Source organism: Lampetra fluviatilis, chromosome 3, assembly GCF_964198595.1.
Source record: "Lampetra fluviatilis chromosome 3, kcLamFluv1.1, whole genome shotgun sequence".
Lineage (NCBI taxonomy): Eukaryota > Metazoa > Chordata > Hyperoartia > Petromyzontiformes > Petromyzontidae > Lampetra > Lampetra fluviatilis.
Genome location: NC_136277.1, coordinates 27,214,101 through 27,241,746, shown reverse-complemented (window position 1 = coordinate 27,241,746; position 27,646 = coordinate 27,214,101). Strand labels below are relative to the sequence as shown.

General features: G+C 40.2%; 1 protein-coding gene across 3 annotated transcripts in view; it reads right to left on the bottom strand.

Moving 5' to 3' along the window:
* Window positions 1-27,646, bottom strand: part of RORB (RAR related orphan receptor B) — a 139,261-nt gene that overhangs the window by 19,215 nt on the left and 92,400 nt on the right. The window contains exon 1 of one of the 3 annotated variants that reach the window (XM_078885961.1): window positions 13,556-13,721. The exons of the other annotated variants lie outside the window; for them this stretch is intronic. Within the exon in view, the coding sequence (XP_078742087.1) occupies window positions 13,556-13,562 (7 nt within the window). The 5' untranslated portion in view covers window positions 13,563-13,721. Of the gene's footprint in view, window positions 1-13,555; window positions 13,722-27,646 lie in introns of those variants that run through there. 3 annotated transcript variants of the gene reach the window in all.

Genomic DNA, 27,646 nt, shown 5'->3' with positions numbered 1-27,646 from the left:
ACTTAGAGGCAAAACCCTGGCATGGACACTCCACAAACAAGCAATATGACATCACCCTTGGCCTACGTGCCACTTGGGCAAGCATTAAACTTGTGAACATGCCATCATTCGGAATAGGTGGAGGTGCATCTTTCAACAATCACTTGCAATTAATCATCCTGAAGAATCTTAGGAGCAAAATTAGTGCATTTTTGCCATCGTTAAACAAATCCACTCAATCCCACGATTATTTTTTTTAGTTCATAATACACATGTAACAATGCCAATATAAATGTTGTTACTTTGTACTGTTCGATGAAAATAGAACCAGAATTAAATGTACTAACCAAGCAGACCCAAGCGAGAGAGGGGACAAAAGCAGAGTTGTGGTCAAGAGAGCATGATATAAATATCTAATTTCAGATGCACGACAGATACTAACCAAGAGCAATATGAATTGGACTGTATCCAAAGGCCAATGAAGCACATGGGGGTAGAACACATGTTTCAATATGACATGACTAAACAACACCCTACTAATTCCTTGCATAGCAGGGACAGACTATATAGAGTATTTAAGAAATGATATAAAATGCATGGCTACATTATTTAACTTGCATAAAGGTTGATGTTCATGAATTGTTTCTTTAATTTCCACCACTCAAACAAGCAGCGTTGTGTACTTGAAATAGTCACTCCTTGTTACAAACGTACCAATACAAACCTTAAATTAATCTATTTAAACTAGAAGTCTAGATGTTTATCGGAAAAATAAAACCATATTGTGATCTTCACACAGTTCAGTAAATCGATGTCTTTAGGTCTAAGTGCCTGCCATTGAACTACTAGTTACAATTTATCTTCACCAACAAGCTGACCATCATGGTGAAGTATGGTCAAATAACCTGTATGACAAACATGGCCTTGGGAGGCCTTCATCCAGCAGTGAATTGCCAAAGAGCTGTAAAATGAAATACCAAAATTGACATAACATTTCTGTAACTAATGGGCCATGAGACTATTAAAAGAACTGCGAATTATCCAATTTGATTTTTTTAATTAAATCTAAAAAGGTGGCATTATTAATATGAACAATGCGTGATGAAACACATAGCATTAATGGATTTTACCTCTGGTATAGCAGGTGAGAAATTTGGCAAAACCGTTGCGTTTAGTTGTTATCATGAAACGGATCTACGCATCGATAAAAAAAATAACTTTACTTAAATAAACTGGAGTAGAAATGCAATTAAACGTGGTGTCATGAACGATATTGAAGCGTGTGTATGAGATAAAACACTGCAGTAGCAGGAGAGGTTCACACTTGCATGAATATACAAACAGATGATGACTTTCCTAACAGATATCAGACAGACAAAACGGATGCACATTAAAAAACCTACCCTCAAGAAATGTAACTCTATAGTTGGGCCACTTATTTTTGCCTTAACTTCTGTGCACAATTAATCACCATAGGTTCCTGTCACAACTCATTGTGGCCTTTAAATTTGGAGACGCAGTAACGTGCCCGGAGCCACAAAGCTCCGTGTTTCAATTAAGCATTACATAAAAAGCCACAAACAATTTTGTGGGTATCAATTGCACGGGAAACATGAACGTGTCGGAAGCTATTTTGTCACGATACTTCGTGCTGAAGAGACAAGCTATTTCAGCATTATAATTGTCTTGTCAATTTTGCCTGAAGGATATATATTTTATATAAACCGCAATAGAGTATCAGACTTTGCCCAGCTGACAGATTCACTCTTCTTTATTGCCATGCATAAACAATAAGATATTTTTTTTACGGAATGCATTATTGGCTCGAACGCAACATTCCAGTGCAGCCACTACACAAATCTACACAATGAGTTTGTTTGGCATATTGAATAACTATAGAGATAGCATGATAACCGGACAATGCATCGACCTGCTTTCATCAAGAAAGGTGGCCGATCAACTAATGTCATGATCAACGAAAATATGAGAATATAGACATAAAAAAAACTTCCGTCAGCAACTGTCTAGAGTTAAACATTAAAATGAAGGGATTTTGTTACCCATGTTATGTAAAGTTACTGGTATATATACAAGCAGTAAACACACTAATTGTGCACATTTTGTATACCTTAAGTGCCATAAGTTATTACAAAATCACAATATACTCCAAATGCCTCTTCTTTACGTTTACATAGATTTCATCCGGCAGGACTTTGGTCTTATGCGCAAAAGAATAACATATCACATGTGCAAAATGACATAATGCATGGAAAAATAGCTGCCATTGCAAGACAAACATTCATAAATCTGCGTGACCCATTGCTGAACTCGCTGAGAATCAAACCAAATTCATACAACCATATATCAGGCAGCTGCCAACAAGATTTGCCCTTGAGCATTTTTTTCTAGCTAAATGTAGACTTCAGGGTTTTACAAACATAAACCAAGCAGACACTAGATATACAAAGCGGCCATAAGAAGAGTAAAAATACAATGTAATCAAGTCGTGAAACGAGTGTGATTAGAGCACTGTACAAGTCTTTGCAGACAGCACTGTCTAGACAGGGGAAAATGAATTCAACCCACTCTTAAGATGTACCAATATGTATATAGTACAACACTAAAGTTTAAAAAGTAAGTAACATTTATTGTTCTTGTGGACCATGTCCGTAATAACAGTATAGCACAACCATTCCCTAAAATTATGTCTTAGAATACTTAATGCTTGCTGCGGTGAACATATTTACGCACCATCTTTAACAAGAACGGCTGGTGAAAAACTTCACATTTTACTACGTATGGAATTATATTGGATGTCAAATCATATATACTGTACTGAGCTATAAAGATATATAGTTAAAGGCCATGTGGTCAGATAAGGACTTTGAATCATCAGCAATGGAGATATGAATTTCCCACACCATAAGAGATTTCATGGTGCATCTAAAAAACTTAAACGAACCACTTACATAAACGTTTATGTAGAGACAATGTGATCCAATATTGCAACATTCATCATCATCTTCATCAGCAATGATCAATCCACTGTTAGATGAATGTCCCAAGAGTCAAGACATCACGATTTCTCAGCCTCATTCTGCAACAATCCATCTAGCTCCAGCAAACAATCCAATGTTATCGCTCCATCTCCACGACGAACCTCCCTCCTCTGGCGTGTTTCCATTGCCACGGTGGCTACGAGATGTCAACTACCTCGCCTGGTATAAAGGAGGTCGTGGGTTCGATCCCATCCCTGACGCCTGTATATTTGGAGCTTGAATGTTCTCCCCGTGGTCGCGTGGATTTTTCTCCCGGCCTTCCCGTTTTCCCCTCTACATTTAGAATTATGCGTATAGAATATTTGGCTGCTATACATTTCAACAAGATAATCCACTTCTGAAAAGAGCTATATAGCTCAGTGGACCTTACCTGGTAAAATAAAAAATTGTAAAAAAAAATGCGTAATACAAAAATCCCACCATTTACTTACTCCTTCAAACGTCATGCAAAAATGTAAAAAAAGAAAATCAATCAATACTTCGAAACCCCTAGAGTAACACTAGCCACAACATTTCTGACAGGTGTGTGACGAGTTGATGCCGTGCAACACAACCGAGTCACAGCTCACTCAATAATGCATTGGAGCGTTGATGAGACTGTGAACAAAAGCTCTGCGAGGTTGCCTCCTAATGTTACTGATCCCTTTAGATAATACATTGGTGTCCCTACCTTGTCTTCATCAGACTTCCTCCCAAGAGCTAAACAACTCACAATGTGTGGTGAATTCAAGATTCATTTAACACGCGTTGTCAAAACATTATTTAAACTGTATTTGCTCTCAAAGATGAACAGTCAAAATTGTATGTAAGCAGCGCCTCGATAATTTGGATATGCAGCCAATTTGTTAAGGCTCAGTGCTTCAGTTCTGCAGCTCCAATGTATGACAGACTATTGTGTCAAACAGAAATAAACATCTGATTACATTAAAATAATGACACTTTTTGTTAGGCTACTGGTGCATGTATGAAGGGTAGAAAAAACCGTGGATGACAACACAACATAGACATTCTACGCCAAGTAAATTCAGCATCAACAGCTGCCAATATCAAGCAACTGCTGAAGACTTCACACAACACCATACATGTTGGTGCTGTTGCCACAACTTATATCGGCAAGTGTTCTGATCTCCTTACTTAATCAACCTCCTTTCAACTTGACCCATCAATTGGCAGTCGTTAGAAATCTTGTACACAGGTCATCATCTGATGCTACCCTTCATTAATATGTATTGCGTACTGCCCAAGCACATTTAAGCGAGTATGAAGCCACTGATTTGTGTTTGCTCCCTGATCCATTCCACTTTTCCTGCATTTGTGAGATTTTCAGATTTTGTTCAATTAATGAACGTCAGACAAAATAAAGCTTCTAGAAATATCGATTCGCAAAGAAGCCGTTTCGAGTGCAATACATGTTATACACAGGCGTTCACATGTACCGTGCATTTGTAAATAAAGGAATACTGTACAGCCAAAATGTGTTTGCACACACTGAGGGATTCAGTTGGGGGTACTGTATATCTACCGCAAAATAATGTGCAAAATATTATTCAATTTCTTGTAAGTAATTACATGAGGCTCATAGAAAAAACACTTTTAGATTTCAGAATTCCTGAATCATAGATGCTGAAATGTTGTGTTACAAACGACCATTAAAGCTATACAACTACAAGCAAACTGCGATATGCATGCACCTACTTTAACACTTTTAACTCGATAAGTGTCAGTTTAATGTTAACCAATGATATCCTTTTTAAAACACACTTGTGTGCAGTGACAATAAACAATTGATTTACATCCAAATATATCAGTGTAATCCAAGGATAACTGTTGACTAAGTGAACCAAAATATGTTGAATTTAGAAAGTGTCTAAAAGGTTCTGTACTGGAACGTGGGGACAGGTGGAAGGAGGATACGTGGGTTAAAGGACCACAACCACGCACACAGATTCTATCCCACTCCTTCTTCACTCTCTCACTGAATGCAGTGTGACAGAACTTCTGAATACATCATCATCAAACATGATTAGTCCACTGCTGACTGAAGGCCTTGCCAAGTCGTCACCATCTCCCACAGTCCAGCAATGTTGTTATTAATACACAAAACAATTAACATTTATGTACCATCAACAGCGTTTCTATATGCAGGTAAAATGACCATCATTATTCAAGCCAATTCCAATACATTCTACTCATTTAATGTTGACTATTTTACGTTACTTTATTTTCCTTACTATATCTGCGAAGATATTAGGCATCGCCAGGTTAGTGTTCCCGTTCGTGAATTATGGAGGTCAGCACCAAAATGATTAATGCCACATTTTAGAATTTCGTACCAGTACTAAAATGTACCCTTTTACTTTTATCAAAGAACGGTCTTACGCAATAGCTGCGAGAGAATTAAAATGTTCCTTATAAAACAGTCGGGTTCTGAGGAAGGGTAAAAACAAGCAATTAACTTGATGCCCAGACTATAATTAAGTCCATTACAACAGCTTAAATGTCTGTCCAAACTTTGATACACATGTTGCCACTTGCTGAAATCTAGTGGGTACAGCAAAGCCTAGTCTGGCATCCTTCTGAATTTAACCAAAAGGCAGAAAATACTGTTTGAGACCATATGCCGTTTGCATTTTAGAAAAATATTTTTTTTATAATGAATCCTGTTGGGAAATCAAATTGAAAGCCAAAAGTGGTCAAGGAACAATTCTATACGTATAGCTTGTGCAAGACTTTTTAAACCGTGGCCAGCAGATGTCATCAGAGATACACTGGACAAGAGACCCAACATCTATATGTTTTGCTTTGCACAGTTGTTGCAAAACAAGAAATGCACAGGTTTGATAAGTATACAAATGAGCATATAGTGTGTGAGTGTGCGATCCAAACAAGATATAACATTTACTGAACAATGTAATATTACAAGTGCAGTTGTTATAAGCTCAAACATGAGATTTTTTATTGGCCATTTGTATTGATTGTTTTTCAATCACAAAACTATAAAAGTAACAATATAAAAAGCACACGGAACTATCTACACATCCCCAACACCACTTGTATAATTGACATGATACCACTGATCAAAGAGAGATCAGTTATATCAGCAATACATTAAAGTGATAAAAAATTTTTTATATAGGAACAAAATTTGTTAAACAATTGCACTACCATTATATTTAAGCCTCTGTCTCATCCTTCTGTGAGATGGGTTCATCTTAAACAAATCTTTGTAACCTATCTACTGCACGGCTCACACTTTAGCATGATCACAAAAAACTAGGTTAGAAAAGTCCACTGATAATGGAGTGTGGAACTTTCTACCACAGCCCTGCAATATTTGTTACTCACTAATCTCAGATTATGTGCTGGGGGTGTCTTGGAATTTTGCCAATTATTCCTGGATTATCATTACATGAACTGCACAGTTCATCTGACAGTCAATAAGAAACAGAAGGTCCAAGGTTTTGTTGAAATGACCTCAACTGCTGCCATAAATATTTTTTTATTTGTACAATATACAACATATCCCTTTACAAGTTTACAGATTTAATATCAATTTCATGTAAATAAATCCCAAAGGAAAGGATTTCACAGGCAGCATCATAACATGTAAATGAACACCATGAATGCGAACTAATGATAATTTTATGTTGGCCGAGTTATTTGCATACTGTGCTCATGGTATGGCAAACCTAAACTTTTCAAGCTTGAAATGGACAACAATTAATAATCTCTTTCCTTTCAGAAATTTCCAAACAAAACAAACCAGTTGAATTAAACTCACTGTCAACGTTAGAAACTAAACAAAGACGTATTGTTAAACTTCAAAGAATATCTGTCATCATGATTAAGAGCCATAAGAGCAAAAGCTGCAGAGTATACAATGACAATAGAATGACATAAAAGTGCAAAAAGACAATCTTGATTTGAAGCTTTCGTGACTGCAGGAATTCATACTTTGGTTCTTTCGGTAAATTCAATTAAAACATTTTTTTAATTTAATTTTTCTACCTACGTGACTTTACCGAAATAACTAAAGAGTATGCAAAAAGACAATTACTGTATGTCATCTGCATTGGGATTATGAAAATACAGTACATAACAAGATGGTAACATTTCGATTTAAAGCTTTCGTGACTGCAGGGATTCATCTTCTTGGTTCTTTCGGTAAAGTCACGTAGAAGGGAAGTAATAAAATAATAAAATAATCATTCACCTGAAGACGGCTGCTTGCGTTGTAGCCGAAACGTCGTGAGAATTATTTCATTTTATTATGTTTTATTTTTATTATTTTATTACTTCCCTTCTACGTGACTTTACCGAAAGAACCAAGAAGAAGATGGTAACAAACATGAATACTTTCATAAGGTAAAGCTTAATCATACAGCACTGTACACACTGCGTACTGTATACATCAAAATAAGCTCACATCACTGCCCAAAGCACTACTTTGTCCATTGGCTGGGGATTAGAATGAAAGGATAAACCTTTTCAATCTTTCATTAAATCTACATACTGTATAATCTTTCACCAAAGGGAAGCAATGTTGCAAAAAGCATTGGGAAAGGGTTCATGTGATCTATACGTCGATTTCGTTTCAAAATGACTTTCATTTACTTGCAATATAAACGAGTACATTTAAATAATTTTAATGTCGTAATTATTTGACTTTTGGTCATATTCATTGGACAAAATAACCCCGGGATAACGATATCAATAGAAGCATGGTGGTTTTTAAGTACTACAATACAATAAATATGTACTTGTTTAAAAAAAAGGATTCCAACAAAAGCGTTAGCCCTTAATTCAGTTGTTACATCATAGTTAATTAAACTCATATTTGACAACGTATGTGTACATTTAAAGGTTTGACAGTACCAATTACTAAAAATTATTGTAAATGGATTTCGGATTCTGGAAATCTCCAATTATTGCCAATTAACAAGTGCTGGAACAGAGTGACTGTTTCCATCCCTGGAGCTTAAGTCCACAGCACTTACGAATCTCCAAAATTGTGGTTACAGCTGTACAAGACATAAGATTAAAATACAGTACTCGTACAACTTCCCTGTTCTTCCACAGCTGTAACCACATGCTCTGCACAAATATTTCTTTATAGTCGGTTCATTAAAAGATGTGGAATATTCATGTAAGAGCTCCCCATTGTGATAGTTAAAAAAATTGTAAATGCTCCTCTGTCAAAATCATGTTCGCTCAATATGCATACTTGTTAGTTTGCCATCAATTATCAGGCGATTATTAATATTGCAACAATAGTTACATTTGAGCATTAAAATCATAACATGTTTTTGGGACCAAAATAAGTAATGCATTCAAATTATAATGCCAACACACAGATTAAATAGGAAATTACATATTTACAGACCCAGAACCTTAATCTGTTTATAAGTATGTGATGATGACATAGTGGAAATAAACTGCTGGTTAATATGAATGTGTTTGCACATCACACCGAGTTGGTGTGCAGAGTCGAAAAAACTTACCTCTGCAGCCACCCAGTGATTATTCCAAGGAATCACCAAAGTGCCTTTTTCTGTAAAGTGGCCTTAAATCATATTTTGGTATTACACGATAATTGCATTCCAGTATGTTTGTTCAAATCCTAACTTTCAATATTATAACAAAAATAATATTCGCAGAACAATGTAAAAATTTTTTTTTATGGATGTTCAACTTTGAAATGAAGGCTTCCAATTCTACTTCGTATTATATTTCCATCTGTTTAACTTCATGTGCTTCAGATGACCACAAAACAATCATTATCTTAACCGAAATACCAAACAATGATGGCTGGAAATGTAACATTTCCAATACTTCTGATGGAGGGATGTTACTGTACTATATGACCCATGTAAGTAAAGGGACATACGCACACACATTGTTACATTCAATAGCATCAAAGACACAGTTTACCAAGCAATGTGGTTGTTTTAGCTTTTCTTGTCAGTTGCTGGCAACAAAATGTCTTGCAATTGTTTAATTATCCTGTGCAGGTAATATATTTTTAGAGTTTATGAATGTGAAAGTAACGTGTGCCCATAACGTGTTGTCAGATCTACAAACAAGCACTGTGATTTATATGTCAACACATTTTTAATGGCGGCGAGGTGGTGGCTGTAAATGGCAAACCTTAATCAAAAGCAAACACCATCGGGCACGAGCAGTCTAAAGCATACCCACCAGCATAGAATGACCTCATAGTTGCTGTCTGGGCTGCATTTGAACTATGGACTCCGAAGAGACACGGACAGTGCAATGATATGGAGTTAGCACACACAAAACCACTCTGTAATACCATATATAAAAAATAAAAAATGATAAAGAAACCATATTTAAGTCCTCAAGGAATGTAGGGCCAAATCAAGAGCACGATGCCTGGCTGGATTTTGATTTCCTTTAGCTCCAGCGAATGCAGCACCAGGTACTCATTTCTAGCCGTGTACACCTGGGAAATGCCCTTGCCATGAGTACAAGCCAACTGGAATAGCTGTAAATTTTGGCTTGGGAGGCTGGAATCCAACCCTCATGATGAATCAAAAATACAAACCTTTTAAAAAATGTCCTTCTATTGGGCCTCATTCTGCTCCCACCACATCCCGAGCTCTCAACTTCAGCAGCCCGAACAAACATGGAGGCCTGCTCAAAACTGGAGCCAGTGTTCTAGTTTAAACAATACATGTATTATAACAGTATTGGACTATTTCATTATTTATTGATTTAACCCATTTTGTTTTATCTTCGTACTCTGTCTCATTTTGCTTGTGCACGTTATTTTCACATTGTGCTCTTTCCAAGTCTACCTTGGAAAAAACCATGCCTTCTCTCAAACGAGCCCTCACCTTGTCAAATAATATCCGATTGCTGGATTCAACATGATAAATATTGTACAGTATAGTGGTCACCACAATGGCAATGCAGCACATGCAGCGTGGTGAGCACATGATTTGACACATGAGCCCTTTTCCGCACCCACCCCCCATCACTGACACATCTGGGTCAGTAGAGTATCAGGTCGCATACACGCGCGCACACACACACCAGTCACTCGTCATAACTTCCTTATAATTTCTAACTTATTACTTTATTAAACACTCAACAATGTTTACTTTCTTAGCTTCGAAAAGGATGGGAAAATGGAAGTGTGATGGTATTTTACGGGACAATTCTGTCTGCAAACAGGCATACTAAGTATACATAGGATGCCACACAGTTCATATCAACTGCAATAAATCAGACACCAAATGAATGGAAAGGTAAAACAAAACCACTGCAGAAATGGTACATGTGTGCAATTCGTGCAGAAGTGTGTGAGGCTTACTATCAAGTCGGGAATGCAATTTCGACATCCCTACAGTACAAATAACGCTTATGATTCTCACCATTAATGCACAAATTATGTGAAGGTGAACATTTGAAAGTAATCGTCATATAATGGCAATGTACCCCTTAAGCGTATGTATTAACTCGAAATAAATTATGGTGGTACAACGCTCATGGGAAACCTCTTATAAGTTATAACATTTCCAAATATATTGACTTGTTATGATGCATATGTCCAAATACAGAAACAAAGTATGCAACACATGGATAAGCAAACCAACAGCCTTGCAGCACATGTTGTTTACAGTGCAATTAATGGGAACAATGGCATGGAAATCAATCAAACCATACATTCAAATCAATCAAAGCCTACGGTTGAATTAGATTGAGTTTTTAAGGAGACCTGGAAAAGGTTTCTCAATAAACTTGCAACCATATTGAGACAAGACAACCAAGGACGTGGCTGGCCTCAGTGTTAACAGTTGCTATGGTGTGATAGCACAGTACATATATATATCCGAGGTGTTGTTATATGCCCCTTTTTAACGTGTCACACTATCATAAATAACACCCTTCCAATCATTACAGAACAGACAGTGGCTCAATGAGAAGAGCACCAGGCTCCCAATTCAGAGCACGAGCTCAAATCCCAACAACGGTCAGACTCGCCGCAATTTCCTTCTGGAGTTAGTATAATTCGCACAATCTGGTAGTGCGAACAATTTTGTTGGTAAAAACAACAGTGGTGGTCATATCAGGCAAGCTCTTGGCTGCATCGAACCATGTGATTTTCACCAACTGATGAGAATTGGCTGCTGTGCCCACGAGGACAGACCGTGGAGTTTTCAGACACTGTATGTTTATAAAGATAATCATTGGCGCAAGATTTGTATTCACCCTGAATACCAGTAAGAACATAGGGATGCAATCAATTATTTTGTATACCGTCCAAATACTATTAAAAGCATGGCAAGACACTGCAAGAGGCACCGAGTAAATATAAACAGCAAAGACGAAACTAAAAATAACAAAAATACGAGTTTGGCAGAGTGAACGGCCAGCAGCATGACAGTGCACAAGCCACCAAAACCCGCACGCAGAATTGTACCCTAATGCGTAATGAAGAGATTGATGCAACACCTCAAATGGATGCAACAGGGAACAAAAAACAAACGAGAAACAATTAATGTAATGCATCATGGAACCTCCTTTGCCAGTACCAAAATATGATAATAGGTTTTTCCCCTTTTTTCTGGCAACAAAACAAGTGTTAAAACACCAAACTGAAACCTTTTACAAGGAATCATGTCTGCATTAACCACAATACTTGTGGTCAAAATGCAAACAAAAAACATACTCTGATGATCTATGCATTGTCTTTGAAACTGATTGGTCCACGCCAGAGACAGCTTTCTTTTGAGCCTCATCTCAAACGGTGTTAAACCAGAGGACGCTTTCGTGCAGTTGTGTGGCAATTGTGTTTCTATCTACGTGACTTTACCGAAAGAAGCGAAGAGTATGAATTCCTGCAGTCACGAAAGCTTCAAATCAAGATTAAACCGCCTCTACGGGGAGGATCTCCACACACCTCAAACATGACATCAACCGAGAAGATTGATGCAAAATTTAGCAATCTTTAGAAGGACGTTGATCAACCGGATAAAGTGTTAACTGTTGTGTTGGCCGACTCTCTGAGTTGCATTACATTTCTAAGTTTGATAAGTTTGTTCTTTTTTTTCTTGTCTGTCTGCATTAACCACAATACTTGTGGTCAAAATACAAACAAAAACACACTGATAATAAATGCATTGTCCTTGAAACTGATTGGTCCACACCAGAGACAGCTTTCTTTTGAGCCTCGTCTCAAACGGTGTTAGTAAAGTATTGGCATTGCCACAATCTTCCTTTACGAAAGTCCTCCTTTTGACACACACTGCTACAACATCACACCCTCAAGGGAGCAGTGCAACCAGCACGACAGTGACAATTGTTTTGCAGAGTTGGGTACTTTCCTCCTGTCCCAGACGCGGGGGTTTTCTCCAGGTTTCTTTCTGATCGTCGATTGCCAACGCTAAAAGTGCCACCGACTCAACACCCCGAGCAAATACCCAAATGCAAAAGAAAATGAGCGAATGCAACAACCCAATGAGTCACTGTTGGGTTAAAGATGGTAAGTTTATTCTTGCCAAATTGCGAGAATGGTGATAATTAGTTGTATTATTAAACATCTCCACAAACCCTCGGAAAATTTGCGTTGTGGAATGGGGATGGAGGAGGGATGGAGCCGGTCACAATCCACTGCTGGATGAAGGGTCCCCCCGTCCCCCACAACGCACACCTTTCAAGATCCCGTGCGATGTTTATAGTCCACGTAGCACCTGATCCACCCGCTCCCTTGGCGGTCGTGCTCTTGAACACGTTCCATCCCTTGGCTCACACTCCGTTATTACCCTCGACCGTAAAGCCATCGTCGTCATCATCATCCTATTTTTTTCGACGTGTTCCAGTCCGAGCCCTCACCACTCACTTTTGTCCACAGTTTGAAGGATGCCATTCACCTGCGTATGTGTCTCTCTAGTTCGCAAGTCCCACTCTCTGCCACTCTCAAAATGCAATTGCAAACACGACGATGGCCATCTCCGTCGTCCACATGCACGCGTGCCGTGCACGGGTGGAGGAGGCTGATGATATCAGCAAGGCCGAAAGAGCGAACCGGCCACAACACACACAGGCGACAAACAATGTCAACGTTGAAAAAGAGCCCTTGAAAACACACACACACACGCGCGCTAAGCACACGCCACACTAAGCAGCGACGGCAGCATGCAAACTAAAAATAATCCTCCCGCTATCGCTGCCGCATGACTAGAGACGATTGCGCCACCGAAACAAAACACAGCAAAGCAGGAGGAGCAGGAGAGGAGGAGGATTGCGAGCACCGTTCACGGCCCCAACAATCCACTACCGAGCCACCATTACTGTACACACACACACCAGCAGCAGGAGCAGGGCCGCCACCACGTAGCGTTATTTCACATTTTTATTTTAACGCAAAAAAAACCACCGCTACTACCACCACCACTAACACTCTACTCGCAGGCGCACGTCGTATTTTCTGACGGATGCACACACACACAAACGCATGATGCACACGAGGTATATTAACAACAACAACTCACCCCTCATGGCTCAGTCGTGCCCTCTCGTCCGCCTCGCGTCCGCACCATTTATGATAAATATTAAAAAATAAAGACGACGGCGGTGGCAGAGACGACGGCAGCGGCAGCAGCAGCGGCGCATAAAGACGATCGACGCGAGCCGGGGACACGTGGGGGCCGCTGAGGGGCGGGGCCAAATGTGGGGGAGGGGGGTGGATTGGGAAGTGGGGGGGTTGTAGCTGGGGTGGGGGAAAGCGCGCGCGCGCGTGCACCCCCCCCCCTGCTCCGCCCCCTCCCACCGCTCCTCCCGAGTCGCGCCCGCGCGCTGTCTCCCCCCCCCTCAACCCCCCCCCTCAACACCCCCCCCTCAACCCTCCCCCCTCAACCCCCCCCCCTCAACCCCCCCCCCTCAACCCCCCCCCCCTCAACCCCCCCCCCCTCAACCCCCCCCCCTCAACCCCCCCCCCCTCAAACCCCTGCCCCAGCCTCACTCGTCACGCGCGCGCGGCCGCGTGAAGTTCCCGCTATTTCCACCCCCCCACTGCCCCCCCCCCCACTGGCCCCACCCCCCCTTCCCCTTGGTCTCCCCCCCCCCTCCAACTTTTCCCTCACAGCCCGTCCTATCCTCCACATTGCCCCCCCCCTCGCCACGCATGCGCACTGAAGAGCGCTCCTCCAATCTCTAGACCCCACCCACCCCCTCGCTACTCCACCCCTCCCACAAATCCCCCAGCCCGCACCCGCCCCTCACTCATTCGCAGCCAATCATAGCAAGGACCCCCCTCCCTCCCACCCTCTTCTCTTCTCACCCCTCCGTTCATGAACCCCCACCCCCCACTGGTTACAGCCCCGCCCCTCAACACCCCCCCCACCCACTGCTCCTCTGCAGCTCCCCAACTCGCAATGTTGTCCAATGAGAGAGGGAGGATTTTTACTTGCCACGTTAAAGGGAAAAAATAAGAGGGGATTTAGTTATTTTTTGTTGTTGTTGCAGGGGCGTTGTTGCTATTATAATGATTCCCGTATTACGGTGTTATTGTTATACAAAGCGTTTAAATGCAGTAACTGTAAAGTACTAAAGAAATTACATTCTGATGAGTTGGGATACAAACGTGTCAAAGGCAATACTGTACACTTCAGAGCATTAAAAAAAATCCAGATTATACTGGCAATTGTTTCAGAGGAAACTTGAAACATTGTTTTGAAAGTATCTACTTTTAGATTATCAATACTGTAAAGCTACATCCAATATAAGCGTACACTACTAACATTTCTAACACCAGGCGAACAATCATGAGAATGCAATACAGTACAGTAGAGTACTTTACAAGCTACTCAGACTTAGAGATACGACTGGAGGTAGCAAATACTCTCCCCTAGGTGGGTTCTTTTCTAACTTAATCCATTGCAAAAGTGGCGAAATGTTTATACTGTGGTCTCTGCTGTGACCTGTGGCATGAACAAAAGTGGAAGCACATTTGCCACGTCCGGTACTTTGCGGTTCCAGCCCAGTGGCAAACCCTGGTTAATATTTACAAAATGCTATGCACCGTCTGCTGCACTGTGAACGTTTCAGATACGGTAATGTCAGGAACAAAAGAATAAGCCATGTGTATTAATTTGAATACTGTACTTGAGTGCAGTACTTAATAATTCACAAATTGTCTCCCGCTTTTGCAATACATTTCATATGGATAATTAAAAAATCGCTTTTTCTAGAAATCACAGTAGCATTTTTCTCAGAACATATCCGCTATGACAGGCCAAAAGCATTGACACTGACAAAGAAATCGGAACAAAATACATTAATCGTGGAAATGCAAGAATGTGAGGGTGGTGTAAAGAGCATTTATCCAGCAGTGGATAGAAAATAAATAATGTTTATTATAAGTGAGATATCTGACATTCTAGCAGTCACACATTGACATTATTCGCTTCTGTTTGGTGCCACATTTATAGCCCAGGCCAGGGAGTTAACAATGGGGGGGGGGGAAATAAATGTCAAAACTTTAAAATAATTATTAATTCTTAAATTAAATGGTGGCTCTGAATCAATGACAATTCATTACATTGTCATGAAGTTGACTCATTCATTAGTGCCTATTTTAAACATTCAAACAACTTTCACTTTATACTCTATGAAGTGCACATGCTTTGATATCATAGCCAGGCATCCACTTTTGCCATTCCTTTGTGCGCAAACATGCACTTCATCGGCTGTTTATGCTCCAGTGTTTATTCCCCAACCCCAACAGAGATTACCCATTAAGAGAATGTGGTTCAACATAACTCTCGTTTTTTCCCCCAATTATTCTAAGTCCAACTTTGAGACTTTGCCCACGCATCTTATATGCAAAGCATTTCTTGCATGCCCATCATATGACCATTATCTGAATGACAAAACTGTACAAAATGGACATTCTAAGTTAATAATTCTAAATGGATGAGTAGAATTCTGCTTTCTATTAACTACATATGAGAAAAGTCGTGGAGAGAAATGGTTGGATGGGGTTAGGTAGTGAGGTAGCGTTGACTGACTCATTGCCCTATACACTACAACACTCAGAGCACTTACTGTGCTGTATAGGATACCCTTTGCATTTTGAGTCTATGCTGGAGACTCATGAAAATCCATGAAGACCAGGTACTATTCTACATGTCCAATTACCCTACAATCTAAATCTATAGCAACTGAAGCAATGGCATATGAAGTCTGTTTACCACTCGGAGTAATGTATGCTTAACATTCAATAATTTAACGTAAAAAAAGTGTCTATGGCATTCAATAAGTTAAATATGATTATACCCCCCCTCTTCCCCGTGAACTCCTACAGCCACGACTCGACAAAACTCCCCCCCTCCCCTCCCGTGTCTATATAAAGCCACAACAGCAGATAATTTTCTCACCTGAAGACGGACGCTTGTGTTGCGACCGAAACGTCGTGTTTTCTTTTATCATTATTATTTCTATCTACGTGACTTTACCCACGTTAAGGATGTATGCAAATATTAATTATCGTACATATTGAACCAGGTGTCTATTGTCTTTGGTTCCCTGGGTCTCCTCCCCAAATTATATTGCTCCCCTGTGTGCCACCTACACACTGTCACCCTTTGAATAGGGCTAAGCTTAAGTTTGAATATTCCCTGCTGTTTTTGTTACCCATTTGCCATGGCAATGATTAGTCTCGTGTTCTTAAAAAGTACAGATGTAATTTACGTGTATTGATTCATAAATATATACTTTATTAAAATGTACACGAGCGTTCTGAATAATGCAAGCTCAGTAAAATATTGTGTCAATTAAAACATGTAATGCAGCACTTTATTTATATAATGGTGTGCCTGTACACACTGGCAACATGCGTACAACAACTTAAAAAATAAGTTACGACTTTGGCTGCCAAACTATAGCTTTCAAATCACATTCAGCCAACATTTACATTTTATGCAGCCTGGGAAATTCTGCTGACTACATCAGCCAGCTGCTTCTATTTACAATACTAGGATACAGTCATGCAGCCAGCTTCTGAATGGCCCATTGCCTTCAACACCCACACTTAGTATGATCCCACCTCCTGCAATGCAAAAACGATCTTTGATTGTCCCTGGTCTTCAAACGTAAATATGAACTCTGCCAGATGTGTGTTGGGTTGTACCGTGCGTCGCTCAGCATCATGTCCGATGTTTCGCTTCAAGTGCAGGAACTGAACTTAGTTCCAGAAGAAGCAGCACCCAGCATGTGGATTAAAAATATCGGGCGTCATATCGACGGCAAAGCACTACAACCCAAAAACACATCGGCGAGCTACAAAGCACAACCTGCGCAGTGCAAATATAAGAATTTATAAATATATTTGATATAATTATACAACGTTAATTTTCCAAAGGTTAGACAGGACAGTAATGAATTTGGGAAATACAAGCAATGAGGCTTCAGACTGCATTCATCGGCTCCCCAGCTCTTCACACTGCTTTGTTTACAACTAGCACACGTTGACAGCTACTGTAATTAATTTTTGCTGATAGGAAATTACGTGCAGAATATGCACGTTAATTGTGATTTACTTTAATGCAATACAGAATTTATCTTGAACATCTTAAAAGCATCTAATTAATAGTGAGAGCGTGTTTGAATGCCAACTGCCAGTCATCACCAGTGAGGTACAGAATATTACATAGCTCTCAAGCAGCAAACACAATACTTAACCCATGAATGGAATATGAATTCGTTAATCTTACCATTAAAGTAAATAGATGTTCTGTAAAACATTATATGCAACTTGTTTGCATTGAGACTATAAGGACGTTGCATACAATATAACCTTGCATTTAATGTAACTAAGAAACGTAAATACCGGTTATTTTCTGGGATCTTGCAATGTATGTAAATAATTTAATATTAGTTGCCAAGCGTCAGTCATCTGTTTGATGGCATCACTGAAAAAAACAAGGAAAAGGCTAGCCTGGCAATGGTATAGACTATATCATGAATATAATAGCTCCCTGGGAAATACAGGTTTGATCATATCTTCACAGTGCCCAGCTTAACTATATAAAAGATCAGTCCATATATTGCTTTGCTCTCTACCAATCTATAGATCTGTTCATCGGACTATAATGTGCATTTGTTGTTGAAGGCTTCAAATCAAATTTGTTGTTGAGTTCAATGGGTTTAGTTGCAGAATAAAATAACGTACTGTAAACCCATTTGGTCATGGCTCACACAGAAGCTATGTTCAACAGAGAAGGGTTGAGACAATTAGAAAATGTGTGAAATGGCGTTATTTTCGACAGGCAGGGGAGTACATTATTTATATTGGTGTGGTCATTGCGACATGGCAAAATTCCAAAACTTCTGGGTGTGATAACACCAATAGTGCATATGCCGTCAGGAAATAAAACATCAGGGATGTGTAATGCTTAATTATAATCAAGTTCTGCAAAACATGATACGAGCAAGCATTGTAAACAAATTGTACCTACACGGAATAATACTCGTTGGTTATTTCGGTAAAGTCACGTAGATAGAAACATAACTAATAGATTACGACGTTTCGATCGCAACACAACCAATCGTCTTCAGGTGAAACAATACAGCAGGCGGACTGCTGAGGCAGGAAGGAATGTAGCGAGAGAGCTACTGCAACCAAAGGTGATATACGTTGATTTGAGGCTTTCGTGACTGCAGGAATCCATACTCTTTGGTTCTTTCGGTAAAGTCACGTAGGTAGAAATAAATTAAATTTTATTTTATCAAATTAAATTTTATTTTAATTAATTTCTAACTACGTGACTTTACCGAAAGAACCAAAGAGTATGTTATATACGTTTTGTGGTAGGTACAACCCAAGGGTAAGTGGGCTGGGCTAGAGATGGAATTTGCAAGTAAATGTAAGATCGTAGAGCTAGGAAAACCTAGCAAACTTAGAAATATATTCTTGGTTCTTTCGGTAAAGTCACGTAGAAGGGAAATAATTAAATAATATAGATTTTAAACAATAAAAATTCTCACGACGTTTCGACTGCAACACTGTGTTGAGGTGTGTGCAACACAATCGAAACGTCGTGAGAATTTTTATTGTTTTATATTTGTATTATTTTATTATTTCCCTTCTACGTGACTTTACCGAAAGAACCAAGAATATGAATCCCTGCAGTCACGAAAACTTTAAATAAAAACTTAGAAATGTGATGCAACGCAAAAAGTCGGCCAACACAACAGTTAACACTTTATCCGGTTGATCAACGTCCTTCTAAAGATTGCTAAATTTTGCATCAATCTTCTCGGTTGAAGTCATGTCTGAGGTTTGTGGAGATCCTCCCCGTAGAGGCGGTTCAATCTTGATTTGAAGCTTTCGTGACTGCAGGAATTCATACTCTTTGGTTCTTTCGGTAAAGTCACGTAGATAGAAACACAATTTCCACACAACTGCACGAAAGCGTCCTCTGGTCTAACACCGTTTGAGATGAGGCTCAAAAGAAAGCTGTCTCTGGCGTGGACCAATCAGTTTCAAAGACAAAGCATAGATTATCAGAGTATGTTTTTTGTTTGCATTTTGACCACAAGTATTGTGGTTAATGGAGACATAATTCCTTGTAAAAGGTTTAAGTTTGGTGTTTTAACAACTTAACACCTGCTTTGTTGCCAGATAAAAGGGAAAAACTTATTCTCATATTTTGCTACTGGCAAAGGAGGTCCCACGATATAAATTATACTTTGAATGCATTTCCTCACGTTAAATTTCGACTCAAAATCAAAATGTGATCAAGTTGTCTTCAACAATTGCTTACTGTGCCAAGATACCCTGCTTGATTTGGGAGGGTAGGTCATAGGGCAAGTTGTAGGGCCATTTGTTTCCACACATCGGTGTCATGTGCAGGTTTTTGGGAAAGTGGCCAGTGTTACATTTAACAGGTAATTTCTATAAAGATGTATTGACTCTGTTATGAATGTTATCGTTATAATGGGGAGGAATCAAATGGGTAAAGAAGGCGAGGGAGGATGAGTGAATGAAGCATTGGGGCATGAAAGCTGGTGAAAGCAGGAGAGGTGGGGCAAGATAAAGAGAGTGGAGTGATTAGCGCGCTGCGCTACGAACCCGGCGACCCGAGTTCGATTCCTGCTCATGGCCAACACCAGTGACAATTATCTGAACTGGTCCTGGGCCTCGCCTAGGTCTACTCACCCTCAAATTAGTACTTGGTGCAGTATGTAAACATTGCCACTTAGGGAGACAAAGGCGGCCGGGCGTGGTGCTGGCCACCCACCCCCTCGTGTGCTGTGCCATCCTTCATAGGTGCTTGCTAACAGCACTTGCCCCAACAGTCTGTTCAGGCTATACGGGGAATCTTTGTTTTTGTTGGGGCAAAAGGAGTCTTTGGAGGACTCAACTCTGATATGTCTCAAGCACGATCTCGTAGCTTTAAAAAAAACAGACCATCTGTTTTACAAAAGAATGATTTGATGGGATTCTGGCACCTGTAGAAAAAACACGAACAAACCAGGAATGCGGTTCATCTTAAAGTAGATTAGGATTATATATGGTTTCAGGCCTTTGAAAGTATTCACCAAATATGAATGTCTAGGCCCAGATACTAACAGTGGGAGTTGTGCCAACAGGAGCAGTCCTGACGTGGCAAAACACAGTGATAGCAGTTCGACGCATTGTAACACAGTGGGAGCAATGCCGACAGTGGAACACATTGGTAGCAGTCCAACACAACAGAACACGGTGGGGCCTGCTTAGATGTGGCAGAACACAGCAGGGGCAGTTCCGACAGTAAACACCTTCATCATCTTATCCTTCATCATTATCATCAGCAGTAGCAGCGGGAGCAGCATTAGCAGAAGTATCATCAACAGCAGCAACAACTGCAGTTGCACACATTGGGATACACCTGTGAACCAGTGCTTTGGAAGCATTGAATGATGGATCACATAGATTTGTTAAACTCCAAAACCTTGGGAGCTGCGTGTTAGAATTCCATCGCATTATCATACTGTGATGGATAAATCTCTGTCCATGGAAACAGCCAACTAAATGAATCTCTGATCCATCTGAAAGTGTGCACACTAAGTAGGAGAGGTCTACTAAGTAAAGAGCTGTCCCATCTCCATTAGTGATGCGGAGCCAGCATTGGAAATTCCATATTACTGTGACAGAGCTCATGTCTGATTTTATATATATATGAACAACTGTCAATACTTTTTATTACAACTGATCCCATTAAAGTATCACATATTACTCAAAGGAAAAAGTGAAATACCTTGGTTACGCACTGCACATGGCCAACACAAAACTACGAACGCAGACCCTTTATTGGTAAACAGAAGGTAAGAGGAAAATAACCTGTCCAAGAGGTACACTACGCCGTGCAATGGACAGCAGATGTGCCAACACGCCACACAGCCACCAACGAGGTGGCACAAGTACAAGACCCTTACTGTCTGTCTGCTGCCTTTGTGTGACTGCTGTTAGGAGCACATGAGGAATGATGAGGGTCATGGTGATATTGATGGTGTTGATGATCATGATGGAACTCAGCCATAACCACTCATGTGGCTGTCTTCAAGTGTGCCTATATGAGTGCCTATATATACAAACGCGGCCGGGTGTGGTGCTGGCCACCCCACCTACTTGTGTGCCGTGCCGGGCTTCATAGGTGCTGGCTAACAGCGTAATGTAAAAAGTGTATGTCTATGTGTGTACGTGTGTGTGCATGAAATATTGCATCTTATTATCCTTAGGCAAAAAAAAAATTCCATGAGAAGCCATACTCAAAACAACGAGCAGAGTACTGGGTAGCTAAAACACAGCACTTTTTTGCGTGAGGAGAACAGATGGTGCATATTCCAGTTATATCAATCAGTCAGCCTTTAAAACCTGTGTTTGTCCCAAGACCTTGCAGCTGTTGTTGTTGTTTGTGCATGCTATATCTGTATTTATATTTAGTTTTAATCTGCCAACGAGATTGATCTGCCAGTGATGAGCAATAACTGTCAGGAATGGAACAGATCTATATGTGATGCAACAGATCCCCCGGTGGATAAAACGAATTTCTAGTTGGGTGTGGCAGGTGCCTTTTAGTTGTAGAATTCCTGCCACATTGTGGCAGAGTGAACGAGGCACAATGTCTCATGCCAAGTTCAACAGCCACTTTTGGGGCCATTCCTCTGGCTGCCCTCTAGCCCAACCAATTGTGGAATTTCACCAAACAGACCGAAGCGTAGCAATAATACAGTCCCATAATGGTGGAAAAGCTCCCTCCCCCCGTGCAATTGCAAATGGCGGAATTGAACTGATTTTAAGCAAAATCAGCCTCCATTCGACCAAATCGGGACAGAAAGATGACCTGAATTGCTTAATAATTAGGGCCCCATATGTATATTTATGTGAGACAAATGTTGCATGTGTATGCACACTGCAAGGCGCTATATGCGTCTTTTTAGCCTTGGAGGTAAGTAACGACGTTTTACAGCCAGGGTTATGGCCAGGCAGGCATCGTTTCACCCGGCCGCTTCATTTCTCATAAATGAATACCGCGTGAGATATATTAAGTGTGAATGCACACAGCGGTTGTCCCAGCAGTATCACTGATTTTCAAAATGTCTATAAAAATTTGAAGTGCTTACAATGATTACGAGTGACACTTTACACTGATGCCAATGCACACCCCTCAATTTATTTTATCTCTACACACATCGTGCAGCATGCCGATGACACATATCAAAAGGTTAACATTTAGCCAATAGCCACCGACAACTGGATAATGTTTTACAGGCAGTGATTATATTATCAAGTGTCGATCATAGTTTACATAATTTTATTAATATTTAAATATACTCTCTGTGCATGGCACGTGATTAAAAAAATGCACCATCCGGTTACTGGTATGGTGTGTAATGAAGACACAAGCAGATGCTATGATAATCCAGCCACATTTCTCCAAAATGTGTTTGCCAGGTTCATGCGACGTATCGTCTACCTTGTGCAAAAAATTTCCGAGGCTCAAGCAAATGTACCCCCATGTACGGTCACAGTATCTGCTTGTAATTCACACACGTGTGTATGTATCGGAAACACACGTGCATGAAATACATGCATTTACTCATCCATCATATAAATGTACAGCTCTTTGTCCGGATGAAGTCCACCTCGTGCGGTGTCAGTTGTAAGGGTTTGTTTAACCATAATGGACCATGGTGTTCAGTGTGGGCCAGGCCATTAACTGGTTTAAATATCACACGCCGCTGATGCTAGTCGTAACTGGAAACAAACTTAGGTATGCTAAGTATGCTAAAACAAAACACTTTAGAGCATGTTGTGTTTGTACATTTCACCGTATATCTGTACTGCACCACAGTGCATATTGTCCACTATATATCAACTTAATATGTACAGTAAACACTGCATAATTAGTAATATATAATTCGTAATATATACATTGCAGTAAATCTACAGTATTAGGAAATATTTGTTATTATTGAGATTTAAAAAGACCGTTTTTGCGCCGAGCATACACTCTAGTTTACATATTCTTGGTTCTTTCGGTAAAGTCACGTAGAAGGGAGATAATAAAATAATGAAAATAAAACATAATAAAATAAAATTCTCACGACGTTTCGGCCACAACACAAGCAGCCGTCCTCAGGTGAAGAACAGAGCTGTCGGAAAGACAGCGTCCCAATGAACACCGCTAAGCTTGGCAACGTATTTTTAAGCTGGGTGGGAGGAGCAGAGCGCCTTGACAAAAGAGTTTACCGAAAGAACCAAAAAAGAACCAGGAATATGAATCCCTGCAGTAAAGAAAGCTTTAAATCGAAACTCTAGTTTACAGTGACAATAAATGCACTCGTCAGAACTAGATTTCGCACTGTTTGTTTTTAAAAAAACATTGTTGCAAATTACAGGATACCACGTATTCGTTATCCTATTGCCCTGGACGATTATCATTTGCCTGAGCTGTATGGTCCGCGAAAACTCCTATTACCCGCAGCCCTATTCATTCACATTATCTCCTGTTAACGTGGATAATTTGATACATAATTGCATCCAATTACTCGCAATTTTGTCGCGGATAAGTGGAATCGAGTGCCACATTTTTCATATTATCTACAATTATCCGTTATTTATTTTACCTTCCCACGGATAAGTGGAGCAAATTCACCGATAAACCCGCGGATAATAGACGGGTCCCCATCTCAAAACAGTCAAGAGGTATTCCGTAGTTATTTACAGATACCCATGATGTGTTTCGCAGCTGGGGCATTTAGCAAAGTTTGTGGGGGATAATAGCCAATTCTATACTTTTTAGGCATAAGCAATTAAAAAATAACACTCATTACCCAGGAACAAAAATTGTTACATAGTGTTACAGTTCCTCCTCACTTTGGAGATTTCCGAGGTGCCTCTGACAGCATGTACAGGCGCTGACAAGAGGCAGTGCCTGTAAATGTTTCAACAGGACTGTAATGTTACGTCCCCTCTTTCATATCATTAGTAATCTCCTTGCTATCAGCAACTTCATTGGACATTGTTTGCACGCATGATTGTAATTATGCGAAACACGTCCTTTTAAAAATGAAGCAGACATGCCACCCGTTTATTGCCTCCGCTTCACAGAGATTATCTCACCTTCAAATCAGAATCGTTGCCGATCACTGCTTTTATATACCAAAACATTATTGGAATGTGATTGGCTCTGCCAATATTGGAAAGATTTTATAAATGGACTTACTGCTGACCATTCTCCATTCGCCTCACATACCGATAAATATGCTAATATCACAGACAGGATATATACCTATCTGTACTTCATCAATCAACGTACGTACTGTGTGTACGTGTCTTCTTACAGGTAGGAAACAACAGTTCCACACTGCCCACCAGGGATTATGTGTCTGTCGTGCATAGCCCCTCCCAAACATGTACGCTCCAGGATTGGTTGAAGTGCATCACGTGACCGCGAGCTTTCTGTCGTGCACGAATGTGCTGTCCAACCAAGTTCCTACGTGCCCACTCCGAAGGAACGTGTTTTTGAGCGAGTCCCACTGCTATGTTAGAACCATCTCCATCTCCCCGTTTGATTTGTTACACTTTGAAACTGTCACCAAGATCTCCACAGACTCACCGCTGCCTAACTCCCTCCTCTCAATCCACTCCCCTTTACTCCGCAAGCATGGCCTTCTCCCAGCTAACCTCTGCTCAATAGGATGTCACTCCTTCTTGACTGCTGTCCCTCTTTGCCTGGAATTCCTTTCCACCTGCCCTCCGTGCTGCCAACTCCCTGCCTTTGTTCAATTCTAAGCTTTTCTCCTCTATTAGTGACTTTCTGCTTTATGAGGTATCTTCAATTGCAGCTTTACTTTTAAAAAGTATACAGTCGTGATACATTAGGGAACTTCATCCTGAATATACACTGAAAAATGAGGCCTAGATATGCAATTTTGAATGATTCAAAATGTTTTTTGTTTCAGATTGATCTGAAAATGTAGTATCACATGAAGTGATGTCCAAGAGGTTACATTTGTGCTTTTCCTGGTAAAAGTGCTCTCAATTCGATGTTACATGATGTGACACATGGCACCACTTTAATGAAAGAATGCCAATAAAAAAATTCCAAAGAAGTATTGCATGATTAAATGAACAAATTCAGTGTTTATTAAAACCCATAATGTTTAGTGGAAAAACAATTAGAGGTATCAACTTCTAATACATTCGAAATCCCAACGAATCAAAACACGAAATAACATCTATAATTGGGCCTGAAAATATGAAAAGACGATTTCCGTAAAGATTAAATACGAAACTCATCCATAATTATATATATACAATATGCTTTGCTATACATTTTAAGGCACTTTGCAAAGAACATAATTATTATACAAAAGCTTCCATTCCTTTTGGTGACAGTAAAAAAATAACCGTTGTTATTTTTAATTATCCTGTCATTTACATATACGTTCCATTTGATCACTTAATTTGAACTAACACTATCTATAAAAAACACATTGAACATAGCAGATTACAAGTAAACAACAACGACTTGTATCACCAACTTGAGCGAATAAAACATACCATCTGCATTTTACAAACAACAGAAAGGTAAAGGAGCAATTTCAGTCTTTGAAAATGCGTGCTTCGCCACCGCATGTAATCATTATTTATTTCCCAACCCTCAAATAGTTCGATCGTAATAATTGTTGGAGAAGATATTGACAGTGTGTCTCAAAAGTTAGCGGTATTTTTCACAGCCGAGACAAAGCCATCCTGCTGATCTGCCCCCCCCCCCCCGCGGTTCCCCCATCAAATGCCCGACGTGTTCAGGCAAGCATTATCAGCAGATATGAACACATCAAAGACGCCACGTGACAACCTTTATAACTTGCGAGTTTTTTTCCCCTCTCCTCCCAACACCCTTTGATTTTAATGTGGGGAGGGAGATGAGGAAAGGGGGGGGGCTATGCTCTGGGGACTTTTTTTTTTCTACAAGATGACAGTTCCTGTTTGAGAGATTCAGCCCGGGCAGTTTTCTGCATTTCTGTGTTTTGTGTGTGTGTGTCTTCCCCCATCTCAAATTGGGGTTAAATTTGAGATCTAATGCACTCTTAGTTACTTACACATGTTTGGGTGGAGCTTTCTTACGCTTGTAAAACGGTGCACTGTAGATGGACACGCGTGAAAATTCTCAACAGCTCATGCCGGGATTTTAAAGCTAAGAATAGTCACAGCACGAAGAGTAGAACATTGGATTAGAGAGGGCCCAAGCTTGCCTAATGTAACCCACATCGACATCTTAAGCTTTCTCCTCCATACCTTTTCCTACTATCCAGTTTAAATCTTGCACTTAAACCCACGGTAATCATTACAACATAGATAACAGATCAGATGTTTACGACGTACAGTATTGCATAGGCAATGAAATTCATGCATAATGACATCATTTATTTATTGTGTCCGCTGGCTCGTGCAATGGCTTACAAATAATAACGCACAAAAAAATGTCTACTTAGTTTTAAGAGCGTGCCTTACTATCTTTACATTGTCAACAGCTCATCCTTTGGTTGTTCGGCATCAACCTGCTTTGAGACACACGACGTCTTTTTCTTTGTATCTTTCATAGCATGCAGTCTATGAATAATTTATGATCCGATGAAGCCCAGTCGCTTTTGATGCATTTAATTTTGAGTTCCACCAGATATGGATGGGGATTAGCACGGTATGTTGCGTTCACTCCCAACTCTCTCGCTCTCCCTTGCACCCCTCCCCCGGTCTCTCTCTCTCTCCTGAGAGCCATCATGCCTCGTTAAGCTGACGAGAGTCATTAAGAGCCCACAATGCGCCAACGTGGAATGTTTTCCGACGCAGTAGACACTGTGCGCATTAACCTTGACACAGCCAGTCACTCTAACTCCGCCCACAATTTTCTCAGTTGTGTACCCCTCCATTGCATTGCTTGGACACGTATTGTCCTTTTATGTTACCACAGTTCCATCGGTGTGTCTGTGAAACATGCAGTTGTTTGACAACAAAAACAAATTGGCTTAAATAGATTTCTAAAAAACTACGGATTTGTTGCAATGAATAAAGAACTGATAATACAAGGACT